Below are 16,268 nucleotides of genomic sequence, written 5' to 3'. Positions count from 1 at the left end.
GCTAAAAACTCTTAGATACGATCATGATATTCTCAAAAATCAGTTTGACATTATACAGAAAGATAACAGATCCTTGTCTAACAAGACTCTGCTAACAGAGAAAAATTTAAAAAAGACTCAGGTTGATATTAAAAAAAAATTCCTTCACTTGTTTGTCTCACCGTTTCCCCTTCAAGGGACATGCTATATGGAATGAGGCAATGATCACAACCGTCCTTTGGGACCAAGTCATGTGGAAGCACTGAGTCTGAGAAATGAGAGCACCGGGGGAGCTGAGACTCTGCCCTCCAGCATGGGCATCGCTGTACACCCAAGAGCCAGGCTTATCCTGGGTCCCCCTTGGGAGTAGGAGAGCAACAAGGGATGGACTCATCGAGAAGCAAACTCAATTCCAAAGAGAGGCACTGCCTCTTAGACCAGGGAATTTACCGCCCACTGCCACTGTTAAGCAGTGCAAACCATTTCCTTTTTGTGTGGCCAACACACATAAATGTCTTTAAGTAGAGATGGGGAGAGAGAGCTTAGGCTTTGGAGAAAAGTATCCCTCCCCAAGCAGGTAAGAGAGAAGGCTAGCTCACAGAGAGATGATCACCATGCAACACAACGGGCCTACAGCAAAATCACCATGCAGAGAGCAGGAACCCAGACACACACGTGTCAAGTGTGCTACAGTGATGTCCAGTAAGGAGCAAGTGGGGGTCTGCGCAGTTCCGTCAGGGTGAGTGATACTCTGGCAGCATCTTTGTGGTTGCTGTCTGTTCCGACTCAAGAGGCATTCGGGATTCTATGCCTGTCTGAAACCTTAGGACAGCAGTAGGCTGCAGAATACATTGCTGCATTTGGTACTTGTTTTCTTTATGGGGACCAAACTGAGAGACCACACAGAGCCAGTCATCCTTGCATACAAAAGAAGTCCCCCACTTTGCCTACGGATGTTGAGAATTTTTTTTCTCTAATGCAGACTCACACCACGGGGAGGGAATATTTCATTGCTGGCAATGGAGACACACAGGCTAGCATGTTGGGGATACTGGACTTGAACCCCTTTATCACTCCATGCAAGATAAAAAAAATAGGGCTTAATTTTTATGTTAGATCATATCAGGTCCCAGATTTGTCGCCATGTTTCAAACACCCTTGAGTTGGTGCATTCAGAAGGACAAGGAAAGAGGGGATATTATTTTGAAGGCTCCCTAGTACATGGAGAAATACCCCTTAAAGCATTAAGGCTTCAGATGGTAAGGGATGGCCATTGGTTTTCAGCTGCCTCCCTAAGAGAGCTACTCGCCCTCTCCTCCCGGACACCTCCATTCAGGAAGGTCCCTGAGTGCTGTGTGGGGAGCATCAGAAATGCCTGTGCCTTTGTCTCCTAGAGCTGTGCTCGATTGCAGCCATCAGTAACCACGCCTAGAAAGCACCAGAAGGTAAGTGAACGGCTTTGCAGACCATGTCCCCAGTTCAGTGGCAGAAGCATGAAGGCAGCTAATGCCCGAGTGGATGGACACAGCCACGTGCCAGGCAAACGAGATTTGCAGAAGCAGATGGCAGGCCTGCTTGGTTAGTCATCTCCGTTTATCAGCCCCCGATGTAAGTGATCAAACGGAGCCCACAGAATACCACAGACATCACCGATGGCCAAATAAGGTAGACATGTGTCTGAACTAACAGGATATAGTAGGCAACGATTTTATGAATGAAAACTCTTTCCATGACGTCATTCCATTTTCCGGCACAAACCTCTACTCCAGCTATACGTTTCATGTCAAGTACTCATTGTTTACTACAGGGCGGCGGGCTCCATCCATATGCTGTTTTCCCTGCTCTCTGATATTTCCGAATTGGGAAAATATACCAAATGTCTACTGGCATGCAGCCCTGGCTCTTCTTGGAATTCAGATGGTCTCTGGGGTGGGGGGCCCTAAGCAATTGCATGTTGGAGCTGTGGCTAGGAAGGGGCGGCTTAAGAGTTAGGTGGCCCCTCTTCCCAAGGCTTAGTGGATAATACATCTGTAACAGATTCAAGAGACGTCAGCGCCACCTTCTATAAGGAACGTTAAACCCAAATTTTAAGTAATGTACCTGCCTCTTCTAACGTTTGTGCATTCATTTGACTTTTTCTACTTAACGAGAGAGAAAGCTACAAGCATAGTGGCCTGTGGCAAGAACAGCAGCTTCAGGTGGATATCCCTAGCCCAGCTTCCCAGGCTGCCAGGGCACACCATCCCTGGATGTGACTTTGCAGGTACAGTTTGGAAAGGGGCATGGGAGTGCCCCCTCGGCAGTACTGGAGAACACAGAACACAGGACACAGGCACCTGATATTTGAGTCTCTAAATGAATCACATGGCAACAGCAGGCGTGGAGCCCCTGGGGGCAGTTTCTGAAGGATCAGGAACCCCAGTCTCCTCTCTACTGTAGTTAAGGGTGTCCAAAGAAGAGGTAACAAGTCAGAGCCCAGAGAAACCAGAACTATTCAGCTTCCAAGGATGACCATGGCCCCACCCCCAAATGCAGCCCTACCTGCCACAGTCAGTCAGCTGCAGACATTGCCTCAAAGCACTCTGTCAAGAAATAGGGGACATTAAGAAGGCAGAAGCCCAGAAGCTTCCCAGCCTTTTTTTTTTTTTTTTTTTTTTTTTCTGTAGAAATGACACGGAACTGTGCCTCTGGTCATTCCTGTATTCACACAGAGGCTCTTAATGGAGTCATTGGCTGCCACCGACCCCCACAGAGCTGGCTGGCTCTGCAGCCCTAGCTCTGACTGACATCTTAGATCATCTGTCCCAACTCAACCACTGCCAATGGCCAGGACTCTTCAGAGAGAGGCAGGGACAGACCTCTCCCTGCCCCGGCACAGAGCTGGCTACTCTCACACACCTCACAGCTGACACATCTGGAAAGTAACGAAAAAGGCTAAAGAGACCCGGTGAGAAGACACGAACACTGCCGACAGCCAGGCCTGCTCTCTCCACGCATGCGCACAACACTCTAGCTTCACTATTGTCTATGCTTCCGCGTCTCTCCCCTCTGCACGCCCTGCACTCTTGCATGCTTAGAACGGGAAGTAAGCAATGTTGGCCAGGCCTCAGCGAGAGGACGGTACTATATTATACGCGCCTACATCTAAGGAGGAGAAAGGGTAAAAAGATGGAGTCCCAAGCATAGGCGCACCATCAGGAGTGAGGCAGATCAAAAGGGGAAGTACCTAAAGAGCAAGCAGAGGGCGGAGCTGCATATAGTTGAGGAAGGGCACCGAGCTGGGGGAATAGCTAGATGTACCAGGCCAGGGAGCGCGAGGCCTGCTGAAGACAGAAATAACCAGGTGTAGGCTAAGCAAGGGCTGGGAGTGGATTGAGGGCTGAGAAGGCATAGTTCTGGGTCAGAAAGAACGCTGGAGACAGCGCGGGCTCTGATACTGACCAGAGGGGAAATGAGAAGCCCCTGAGCAGAGTGTCACTGACGGGTTCCAAGCGGCGCACTGGTGATAGGACTTTGAAAGGTCACTGCATGCATCCATGGTAAACACGCGTGGGCACCTGCAGAGAGCCATGCTGCCAAGGCCAGCATGCAGGGATGTCTGAGGGAGACGCGCATGTTGTGTATTTATCAGATTTGCCTATAAAGCTTCAAATGGGACTAGGCAAAGCAGAGCCACCACCTGCTTTTCACTTCAGTTATGTATAGTTGTTGACCCTTTTGTTTCTCTGAACCCCACCTTGAGAACAAAAGAAGGGCCGGGCAAGGCAAGGGCATTGTAAGCTCATGCCCTTTTCTGGAGCCCTTGTATCTTATTTAGAATCCCTTTGCGAGGGGTGGGAACAGAGGAATCTAGAAGAAGGTCAGGAAGAGAGCTGAGCCCTACTTCTAGCTTTCTTGAGAACTTTTCCAAGTAAAGTAGCCAAGTGGGGTGCTCAAAAGGGGGTGATTGAGGGCCCCAGCTCTCTTTGGGTCATGTGCCTGAGAATGCAAGCCCTGAAAACATATATCCCTACCTCAGGAGGCAGTGGAGATGATTCCAACGTCTCAAGAACTTGTACCGTGGAAGCTCAAGAAGCATTTTCTGAGTTTTATAATTGAACAGGAGTAAGAGAATGGGAGCAAGCTGTCAAAACCCTCATGAAACTCAGCACCCTCTCTTACGCCCAAAGTGCACCTCTGTCTTGAGAGCCGTAACCCCTCCCACTACTGCGCACCTCAGCTGACTGGTGCTCATGGCTTTCGGTGTCTCTGACTTAGGATACTACAGCATCTTTGCACAAGGACTTTCAATTCTTGAATCCCATGGGAGACCTCCGGATAGGACTCCCGAAATACTACAACGCCCATTGTATTTCTAGCCCCTCTGTGCCTCATCCCAGTCCTCCAAAGAACAAAGATGTAGTGGCATTTCATTTGTATTTTAATAAATAAAGCTTGCCTGAGGATCAGAAGAGTAAAACAGTCACACTGGCCAGCCTTACAGACTAGGCAGCAATGACACACACCTTTAATCCCAGAAGCCACACTAGCTTGCCATAGAAATGAGGCAGTTAGTGGTGCACGCCTTTAATCCCAGAACTAGAGAGGATAATAAAATGGGAGGAGACAGCTCTCAGGCTCGCTCAGGCTCAGGCTCAGGCTCAGGCTCATTCTGAGATTCCTGGAGGCAGGATCACCACTTTGGACTGAGGTAGAGGTAAGAGCCAGTGGCTCAATGTTTTACTTTTTAGACCTTCAGGTTGAACCTCAATTTCCATCTCTGGGTTTTTATTAATTGTGCTTCATATGGCTCCCATCCTGGGGTGCCATTTGTAAACTGAGACAACCTCCTGTCAAAAGCCCCTTTCCCAACAACCTACTTCCTCCATCTGGGCCTTACCCGATAAATGGCTGACATCTTCCCCAGATAGCATCACCACTTGGGACCAAGGATTCAAACACAAGACTGTGGAGGGCATTTGATACCCAAACTATAATGCTTCCTTTTAAAGCACACCACTGGAGTGGCATTTGAAAAGTTACAAGGCGGTTGGATCAAAGCCTCCTTTTTACCTGCAGAATTATCTTTTGAATGGGTAGTATTAAAACAGCATCAAGTCATTCTAAAACTAATCTGCTCGAAAAAGAGAATAATGACCTTTGGTAATAGAGCTTTAGAAAGCGGTTTTATCAGTTTCCTGTAGCTTTGTTTCCCCAAAGCTGGGAATATGCAAATACAAAGACTAAAGGCAAGAAAGATGGCGTGCTGAACCTGCCAGAGGCTCTGGTGCTTCGTGGGGGGCTCCACTCTTGTGTTCCCTTAGTCCAAAGGCTGGGCTTACGGGAGAGACCAGGTGTCGATAGCGGCCTGAGAACTAACTGGACACACGGCTTTAGAATAACACTAACTCGCTGCTTCCCAGAAGCTCAGCTTCAGGTCCAACTATCAGTCCCGACTCTGTGGGACTGTATCTCAGTGGCACTGCAGACATTGTCCAAGTCCTGCCAAGAAGCATGGAACCCAGCAGAGAGCTCCAAGAAGATGCTCGTGTCCTCTGGGACCCAGATGTGGAGAGGGTGAGAAGCGAGAGGAGTATACAAAAACAAAAACAAACAAAACGCGGAACTTTGCTCCTTGGAGGAGAGGGCGGGGGTGTCGATGATATGGGTATGATATGGTAGGTGTCACAGTGCTTTGGGAATCATACTCAGAAGCCTCCCATTTATAGGAACCCACAGGATTCAAGAAAAAAGTTCTTTGTGCAAAGATGGTGCAATATGATACTTCCAGCAGAATGCCATGGCAACAGCTGCTACCCTCAGTGACAGCAGAGCCCTGGACCCTGTCACAGCTGGTCCAGGTCTCCCTCTAAGGAACCTCAAATACCAAACCTACATCAGGGACATAGTGAGGGCAACAGCCACACATCCTATACATGCCGGTCACAGAATGAATCCAAGGCCAACTGGGCTCTAGTTTGCCCCTCGAGGACTAATGTACACTTTCTCTGGAAACACGGAATAGTTCTGTCATTGACTACACTGGAGTCTTCATGCCTTGTCTCATCTTCCTCCTCACAGGGCGACACCATGCCGCTTCCCTTGAGGCAGTCTTTGGCTACGCTCATTTCTCTAGACTTACTCTGTGCCTGTTTCCCAAGCCCAGGTTCCAGGAGGAGCCAGACCTCTGTCCCTGAACACAGGATAGTGTGTACTTTTTGTGTGGAATAAATAGACAAATATCCTATCCACTTGCTCTCGTCCAGGGAATCTGGTCTTTACTGGCAGTGAGTGCTACAGGCAGAGGCACCCCGAAATGGAAACGGAAGTTAAGAGAGTCTGCCATCATACAGGGAGAAGCTGGCCTGCCAGGGAACACCCTGGGCTTTGCACTCTACTGAGCGAGCTGTCCTGAGGAGCTCCCTGTGTGCCCACAAGGAGAGTGTCTGACTCTATTGATTCTGCTGTTGCTGCCAATAGAGCTAAAAGTCATTGAGAGCCTGTTGTCTCGGCAAGGATGCAAGAAGCTACAAGTGCCGGTGCGGAGAGCATGGGCACCCACACTGGAGTGGAGTTGCTCAGGGTAGGCTCTCCAAAGCTGAGAAGCCTGCCAGGTGCCCTGGGAAGGCTCCAGAGGCTTCAGACTGAGAAAAGGAAAAGAGAGGGAGCCAGTGAAGGAGACCAGGGCCGGCTTCCCCAGGAGCTAAGAGAGCTAAGGAAAGGAATTAGCATCTCAACACCCTGATGAAAGGGAGAAAGAAAGCATTGGTTCCCAGAACGGAAACTAGATTAGTCACTGTCAGGCAAACAACAGAATGAGACCTAAACAGCAGTCTGGCACAGGGACCCATCAACTTTTCTCAGAAAATGGTGTGCAAGGTAGTCGCGAAGCTGGAGGAGAGCCGCAGCGCCACAGCCAAGCTCTGTACCGGCAGATGAAGAGGGGGTGGGCGGGCGTGGAGAAGAGTGGCAATCTCCAGGCACTGTTTCTTCAAGCCAGATACTGAGAATTCCAGTTCTGTTGTTTACAGCCTTGGAGGGAGAAGGTGGGAGAAGGAAAGGAAGGAGGAAGGAGCTAGGAGAGAGGACCCCAGAGGAAATGACACAAGGCTCCACCTGCTTCCCTGGCAATCTCCAAACGTAACAACAAGAACAAGAGCTGGTCTGCTACCTGGCACCAATGAGTAATCACAGGAACTCCAGAAAGACCACAAACCTGACTCAGCGCTTCATTGGCTCCACAGTGAGTGTTTGCTTAGTGACCAGGTCCTCAGGCTAGGTGCTTCAAAAGATTCTCCATGCCAGGCTGGAGAGACGGCTCAGTGGTTAATAGCACTGGCTGCTCTTCCAAAGGCCCTGGGTTCAATTCCCAGCAACCACATGGCAGCTCATAACTATCTGTAACTCACTCCAAATCCATGGACCCCTCCTTCTGGCCTCTGTGGGCATCATGCAGGTACATGGCGCACAGACATACATGAATGCAATACATTATACTCATAAAATTATTATTATCTATAGTAATAATAATAAAAGAGATTCTCCATGCCTAGTTGATTCAGCTGTTGTCCTACAGGAGCGATGTGATATTGGCTTTGGGCCCAGATAGGACAACTTTATTGGATGAACTTGAGGGTCGGTCTGCAATAGTTCTACAATGATCCCTTGAGTCCTGGGAAAACACAACTCCCGTGTGTGTGTGTGTGTGTGTGTGTATGTGTGTATGTGTGTGTGTATTCAATACTTAAAACTCAACTCCTCTTTATATATTAAATATTTAAAACCTTAAAATGATGACTGCTACTGAGGCTAACAGCCCGCCTATCTCAAGAGTCAGTACCAGTGCTGGCCAGAACTATGCATTAGTGGGCTGTGTCATCTCATACCATTCCCCAGTGAGAATCAACACAAAACAAATGTCAATGCAAACAACACAGCTCTTGCCTTGAAGAGAATGAGATATGGTTTATTCTGCAGTCATTCTGAATGACTAGAACCTGGGAAACCCCCAAGCCATGTTCTATCATGGGAAGTCTGTAGTGATATTTTGTTTGTGTTTTAACAAATAAATCTTGCCTGAAGATCAGAGACGCTAGAGGCCAGGTGGTGGTGACTCATACCTTTAATTCCAGTACTTGGGAGTCTATGCCTTTAATGCCAGCACTAGGGATGTGGAGATAGGAGGGATATGACTGGGTGGAGAGAGGAAGATAAGGCAGGAGGAGGTAAGAGCTCAGCGCAGCCTGAGGTTTGGTGGAGATAGCTGCAGTCTGAGCAAGCAGCCTGGAGATGCAGTTTGAAATAGTCAGTCAGAGGATGCAGTCTGAGGAGGCAGTCTGAGGACAGCATCGCCCGTTGGGTCTGAGCATCAGTAGAGGTCAAAGGTCTCTCTAGTGACTGACTACTCTGCTTCTCTGATCTCTCAGCTTTCACCCCCTAAAGATCTGACTCTGGTTTGTTTTTATTAAGAACAATTAGAATGTGTGCTACAAAAGTCATTTCCTGAAGTTATATAGCTTTACAGAACAAAGAAAGTCATAATCAAGGCAAGTTTAGAATACCAATGGCGGGTGCATCATGGAGGTGGTTACACCAAGATGGGGGACGGGGCTTGTCTGTAGCCCTAAGAATCGATGTGGTGACATTCGTAGCCTTTGGGCTGGTGGAAGCCAGTAGTCTGCTAAGTTAATAGATTCAAAAAGGAGTCCATCTGTCAGTCACAGGAGGCTAGATCTGACACCGAGCAGTCAAAAATGACTGTTGGGGGCGGGGATAATGCCAGCCTAAGAAAAGGTAATTGTCTCTGGACCTGCAGCAATCCAGTCTCTCCACACTCTGCAGACACGGCTTCTTCTTAGGAGTTCTCATTCACACAAACAAAATCAACAACAAAACAAACAAGTCCATGAAGCACACCCCCACGGAGGCACAGGGAGGGAGGGTGGTCATTTGCTCAAGGCCTAGCAGAGAAGTCAGGCTCTAAACCTAAACGCCGACTCTTGGTTCAAAAGACATCGGTAGACATAGGCCAACCACGGGGCTCAGCTTACCTTAGTAAAGGTCAGACAGTCTTTGTCTTGGTCTCTGTCCTTCATCTCAAAATCATACAGGGCTTTGCCCTGGGGCAGAGCCTGTGGCAAGGGCCTGACACACTGGATGTAGCTGGCTGGGAGGAAGCCATGAGTCCCCTGCAGCTCCCCGTGGTACCAGTTCTCATCCACCTTACGCCGCAGGATGATGATGTCCCCTTTGTTGAACTTGAGGTCACCAGGTTCTTTCCCCTCATAGCTGTAGAGGGCCTTGCCATAGGGAAGCTGGGATAGATTCTGAAACAGAAAACAACAGGTGGTTACTTGGAATGGCTCTCCCTAACACCTGAGAAATTTGACCTTGGAAGTATGGGTTCAATGGTCATTGTATGTCTTATATATAAACAACATTCGCAGACCAGAAACCATCCTAAAGGAACAGTCTAACACGGGAATACATAAGTTCTCTGACCTCAGAAAAGCAAGATAGTCCATATAATAGCAAAGTTCTCAATCCTAAACACGAGGACCAAGTACAGTCCAACTTTCTATAGAGACCACTGCACTGCACTGCACTGCACTGCACGGAAAAGGCTCTAAAGGAAGTAATGAATTATTATCTGTCAAAGATAAGGATATAGGCACAAAAGGAGACAACTAGTTCAGAGCAAGCTGGGCAGCCAATATCTCACTCACTGTGTGTGCCTGCCTCTCCATGGACCCGTGGCACATACTCACCCAGCCCAGATGAGAGATTCCTGGTGGAGGAATGCAGAGGCCACTCCACCTCTAGTCCCAAGTCACACACCTCCCCACTCCCCATGCCATGCAAGCTTTCCCTTCACACAACAATCGGGTCCAGAGGACAGGACCCCTCCAAGAATATCTCAGCCTGGTCTTGTGCAGTCAGGAGGTGTTCTGTCATCCTGTCAATGTCTGTGAACTTATTTGACTATCATTTGCTACTGTGGACTCAGACAGCAGCCACAGTTACAGCCCAAACAAAATCTTTGCCTCCCCTCTCATGGCAGCCAGGATTTTCTCAGTCCTAAATCGATCAGGTTTTACTGTCCCGCTCCTTATACTTTCCTAACTGGCCCTCATTGGTCAATTCTGACCAGCTACCTAAGTGTCTCTTGCTTTTCTTTCCTGGTGGTCCACACTTGTTCAGTGATCCATTTTGTGCCCGAGGAAAGCCTTGCCATTGTCCCCGAGTCAATGTCCAGCAATTCCTACGAGAAGTGGCATTTTTCTCACAAGGGCTGCCTGAGCCAAGGGTTCTGTAGTATTCGAATCAATCAATAGCTGTACAAAGCTCCAAGCCGCAGGACATCAAAAAGTCTTTGTAGAGGGTTTAATAGCACATTGCAAATCAATCACTCTACATTTATGTCTTGGAGATGCCTGATGACAGCATTTAAGAGAAACCTGCTGGCAGATTGACAAACAACCCCCACTAGCCAATTAAACAGTAACACCAGAGAACTTTTCATTACAGAACTCATTCTGGATGGCTTTGTGGTCTAAGTACAATAGACTGTACCAGGCCCAGACTTTAAAGAGCACAGGCGAAAGGCAATTTGCAACCCAATACTTTGCTTAGGAAAGACTAAAGAGGTAGCTGGCTGTGGGCCATCAGAAAAACCCCAGGGCCATATAATGGCCAGCCGGTCCCTGGCCCATGGCTTTTCCATGAGGAACAATTTGTCTCAAGATTTTTGGTTGTCACACTGAGGAGGGGTACTAGTGGCATCTAAGAAGCAGAGCCGGGGATGCTGCCAAGTACCCCCCAATTCATAGCACATTCCCCAATAACCACGAATTTACCAAGCTCAGGATGTCAGTAAGTTGGGAAACCCATCTCCACTCCGCTAGCTAGTTTACAAAATGATGATGTTTCTCCCTTTTCAACTCAGCTTGCTGCCACATTAAAAGTCAAATAATGACGGGAATGCCATGGCAGAAATATTTTCACTATTGACTATATGGCCACACATGGAATTTAACTCAGAAAATGGGTTTAAGAGGTAGTAAGAAAATAACACATTCTGTTCACAAAGTACCTCTACTAGGTACCCAAAGGATCATCTCTTAACATGGACTGGCATTGTGTGCATTCCCTTTGCTAGACACATCTCTTGAAGATGTGTGTGTGTGTGCTTGAAGCAGTAATCTTAGAGACATGCATGGCTTTGGTGACTGTTTGGAAGCATCTGCTACCACTGACCACAGCGTGAGTTGTATAGACCATGTTAAACCTACATCATTGCTGTCTCCTTCAAAGATCTCACTCCAGTGAACATGGAGTCCTCCCCTAGCTGCCTCTGCTTAGAAAGGACTTGGCTTTTTCTAGACAGGCCAACACAGGGACCATTTCAAGTCCCACCTTCACTATTGGCAACCATGACACTGGATCCCAGTTTAGCTGGGAGGGTGGGGATACAGTGTCAGGGAAACTCCTAGGCGTCAGTTTGACTGGACTGCAGAATCCTACCTAGGCCAGGGGCCCCCAAGTTACCTACTTCCTGGTCCTGAAAGGCATCCATCCACCCTGAGCCTCAGAGGACTCTGGTTTTTACTAATTCTCTACATGGCTGACAGTCCCACACATATGTGGGCCACAGGCTACTCATCACCATGGTTACAGGCCAAATTCTACTTGCCTCAGTGTCTCAAACCCTCAAATCTACCCGTACTTCCCTAACAGGCCAAAGCATATTTCCACGCCCATGACGACCAGAAGATCTCATATCAGTGTAGCTACTTTTTTGGAATGCAGATTCTAGACGTCCCACAAAGCTCTCTCTGTCCCTTTAGCTCTACTTCCTATAGTCCTCATCCTTATCATGCAAACGCCATCTAACTGTGCCCATCCTTCCCCGAACATGGTCTTCTTCCTTAAAGCTTGCTAATCTACTGCTAGACTCTTGGCTCTTCCCCCTACCTAGCTCTCCTCTTTTCTCAATGTACTCTACTATGCTGGCTGCACAGGTGTAAATCAGAGTCTACCCTGCAAATGCCAGTGGCTTTTTACTGTGCCAAGGGATCCAAATTCCATGGCTCAGGAGCAAATGCATACTTTTCTAGCCATGGGGGATAACATGACTGATGTGGGAGATGATGTATGCTGTGAAGATGTTTTATTCCCATTGGTTAAAAAAGAAGCTACTTTCAGCCAATGGCTTAACAGAGTAAAGCCAGGCTGAAAGAGATATATAGAGAGAGAGTAGGTGGAGTCAGGGAGAAGCCATGTAGCCACCACCAGAGACAGATGCTCTGGAATCTTGCGGGTAAGCCACAAATAGCCATGTGGTGATACACAGATGAATAGAAATGGGTTAATTTAAGATGTATAAGTTAGCCAGAAATACACTTAAGTTATTGGCCAAACAGTATTACATATAATATAGTTTCTATGTGATTATTTAGAGTCAGAGTGGCCAGGAATGAACAAATGAACAACCTCTGACTACACATGACAACTCCCAAAGAGGATACACAACCTGTGAAATCTCTGGGCTCTGCCGACACAGCTCCACACCACCTCTTTCCCCTCCCAGATCCACAGCACTGGCACTGGGCTGCTATGCCTGGAAGCTTCCTGTCTGCCGCATTAACAGAACTGTGCTATATCCACCCAAACAACCAGGACCCAAGAGAAGCCTGAGAGACAACAGTCCCCATATTTGTGCTGTTAGTTGTTCAAAGGAACTCAGGGTGATCCTGAGTCAGGCCTGTGTCTCTGCTGCAGCTGATAGGTAAGGAAAGAGGAGTAGGGAAAGGCAGGGGGCAGGGAAGGTCAACGCTCACTCCTGTACCCCTGACTGTCATGAGGATCTGATAGAACAATCTATAGAAGTAACAGAGAGAGAGAGAGAGAGAGAGAGAGAGAGAGAGAGAGAGAGAGACAGAGAGACAGAGAGAGAAACAGAGAGACAGAGAGACAGAGACAGACAGAGACAGAGACAGACAGAGACAGAGACAGACAGAGACATAGAGTCAGAAATGATGTTGACAGGAAGTTAGGCAGGAGCAGAAGAGCCAGAAACCAGCACTCCCTGTTAAAAGATGCTCAAAAATGTGACTCAAGGCACTTCCTACAGTCTTTGATCTTTAAAGCCCATTGTAAGGTTAACTAATTATAATTAGTTCATGGCTGGTCCTAGAGGAAAGTGAGTATTACTGGGGAGGGAAGGGGGAGCAGGAATGACTCCTGCAGATCTCACCGTGGCAACCCATCCAACTCCCAGGTTCCCGCTGCCTGTGTTCCAGCCACAGCCATTTGCCTCCTTTCCAGAGACAACCTCTCTCACAGGGAGGGTATTCCCCTTAGGAGGAATTGAGTTCAAACACTACCAGGAAGCCACCATTAAGGCATTAAAGAAAAAGAAATAAAAGGAAAGGGGAAGAAATATATCTGGGAAGCCTACAGAATAATTAACACCAGCTACCCTGCAAGGCATTAATAATAATTAAAACTTATAATGTCAATTTCATGGCTCATTACTCAGATGAGACACGCAGATCTTCCTCTGGGCTTAATGTCCTACCCCACGGAGACTTGGTTCTTACATATGCATAGCGGCGCTCTCCAGCTACTAAGGCATCAAATTCTGCAGTTTGCTTTGACAAATGGGATTCCATTAGACCTCGAACTCTGCAGGGTCCCTCATGCATCCCTGGGCCACAGGGTCACCATGTCCTGAAGCAAAGTGGATGAGCACTCATAGATGGCTCCTGCACCACAAGAGCCCCAGAAAGCCAGAGTGAAGTATGTGAATCAAGACCTCCTCCATCTTTAGACTCTCTGCATTCAGGGTCTTTCACTCGGCGCTTGCTACTTGGGGTTCTAACACCCTGTTAGCAATGGCTATGGGTCCCAACGTTATAGACAGTTGGCCCGTTTTTGTCCTTCGTCCCTGGCCTGGTAAAAGGTCACAGGATCAAAATATTAACTGATTGAATAACTATGTGAAAGTTACCAGAATCAAAATGGAATCACTTTTTCCAAACCCTAGATATAAGTAAGTACATAAATAAATGAAGCAAACCAAAAGGTTACTAACAAGGGGATCTTACATATTCATGCCTGTTACCCCAAAACAAAGACTTCCAGGACCACAAGTACTGCAAATTTACACACACACACACACACACACACACACACACACACACACACACACAGAGGGGCGGGGAGAGACAGACAGACAGACAGACAGACAGACACACATACAGAGAGAGAGGGACGGGGAGAGACAGACAGACAGACACACACACACAGAGGGGCGGGGAGAGACAGACAGACACACACACACAGAGGGGCGGGGAGAGACAGACAGACACACACACACAGAGGGGCGGGGAGAGACAGACAGACACACACACACACATAGAGAGAGAGAGGGATGAGGAGAGACAGACAGACACACACACACATAGAGAGAGAGAGGGATGGGGAGAGACAGACAGACACACACACAGAGGGGCGAGGAGAGACAGACAGACAGACACACACATACAAAGAGAGAGGGACGGGGAGAGACAGACAGACAGACAGACACACACACACACACACACACACACACTTCTGCTTGAAACACAGACCAATGAAAGTATAATATGTTCAACCTTGGGCCAGTGGTACTTTTGTTATCCGATTTATCAATTTTTTTTTTTTTTAAATCAAGGGTCAATCCTTCCCCAGAGTTACAAGGTGAGTCTGCCTGGTCCTCCCCTTCATGTACCCTTCCTCAAACCCTGGTCTGGCCCAGACTTCATGTCCAGTACATCAGCCTGCCTCTGGTCACTCTTGCCCACACAGCACACAATTTCTAACGTTTCTCCCTGACTATCCACAACTTACATGCTCATCCCAAGCCACATCCACAGTCTTCACTCAACCAGATCCTGTATATACTTCTCCAGAGATTACTCAGGCAGGTCTACATGATCCTCCCACATCAAACCCTAGATTTACCCAAATTTCAGGATAGGAACAGGATGCACATCCTACACACCAGGGCAGCTCACTGTATCCACCTGACTTCATATATCCAGTTTTTAGGCCTAACCAGACCTGTACACAACCTGTGTTTTGCCCTGACCTACTCGGTCTATAATAAAGGAAGTCCACATGCCCAGGTCTCACTGCAAGTATATAAACACTATTAAAGATCAAGGCAGTAGCTACCCTCCCAAATCCACCAGTCCTACAGAAATATTCACCATTGAGAATTATCTAGATGAAGCCCACAAAATAGGATTTAAAAGAACAATCATAAATGTCATCAACTAATTCAAGGAATTTAAAGAAGACACAAAGAAACAGCTCAATAAATTAAAAGAGATGGACTTAAAGAGAATAAATACCTGAGCAATGCCAAAGGAAACATAAATATAAGGCTGATGAAAATGGAATATAAAGATTTGAAAATAGAATGCAATAAAGAGATAAACACAATGAAGAGGACTCAAGAGAAAATGAAGACGGGAATGAAAAACCCAACAACCCAGACAGAAAAGCTAAGAGAGAGCCCAACAGGTAGAATGAGTCAAGCAGATGATAGGATAGTGGTGCCCAGGACAAAGCAGATAACATACAGGATCCAGCATAAATAAGCAAAGAATATGAAATTTAAAAAACAAAACAGGAAACACATATGAAATGTGAAACACCAAAATTTAAACCATAAAAATATGAGCAAGATGAATAAGCTAGAACATCAATAAGATCATAGAAGACCACTTCCCCCCAAATAAGGAAGGACATAGCCACACAAAAACAAGAAGAACGCAGAACACAAATAGAGGAGACCAGAAAAGAAACTCCCAAATTGCACATTATAGTTAAAACAGTAAATACACAGAACAAAGAAAGAGGACTGAAAGCTAAAAGAGAAAAAACAAACAAACAAAAAAACACACACGTTACATATAAAGGAAAACATTGGATTAATAGCTGATTTCTCAATGGAAAGTTTGAAAGCCAGAGGAGCCTGGAGCAATGCATTCCAAACCCTAAAACCCACAGTGACCAGCCCAGATTAATGTGCCCAACAAAACTGTCTCCCACAGTTGAAGGAGAAAGAAAACCTTCCCATGATGTAAGCAGCCTAAAAATATTATATCTAAGAGCTAAAAAAAAAATACAAGCAGCAATATTTTGGAGTAAAGAAAGGGAAGAACAGAGAGAGACTAAGGAACAAGAACAAACATAATCAAAATTACTCAAACAGAAAGCAACACTTCACAAATAACAACACCAGACTCAACAATACAATG

General features: G+C 47.0%; 1 protein-coding gene across 1 annotated transcript in view; it reads right to left on the bottom strand.

The window, feature by feature from the left end:
* Positions 1-16,268, bottom strand: part of Sh3rf3 (SH3 domain containing ring finger 3) — a 263,936-nt gene that overhangs the window by 99,349 nt on the left and 148,319 nt on the right. The window contains exon 2 of the mRNA XM_013355309.2: positions 9,009-9,284. Within this exon, the coding sequence (XP_013210763.2) occupies positions 9,009-9,284 (276 nt within the window). The remainder of the gene's footprint in view (positions 1-9,008; positions 9,285-16,268) is intronic.

The sequence above is a fragment of the Microtus ochrogaster genome, unplaced genomic scaffold (genome assembly GCF_000317375.1).
Source record: "Microtus ochrogaster isolate Prairie Vole_2 unplaced genomic scaffold, MicOch1.0 UNK113, whole genome shotgun sequence".
In the NCBI taxonomy this organism is placed as follows: Eukaryota; Metazoa; Chordata; class Mammalia; order Rodentia; family Cricetidae; genus Microtus; species Microtus ochrogaster.
This window is presented reverse-complemented; position numbering and strand designations above follow the sequence as displayed.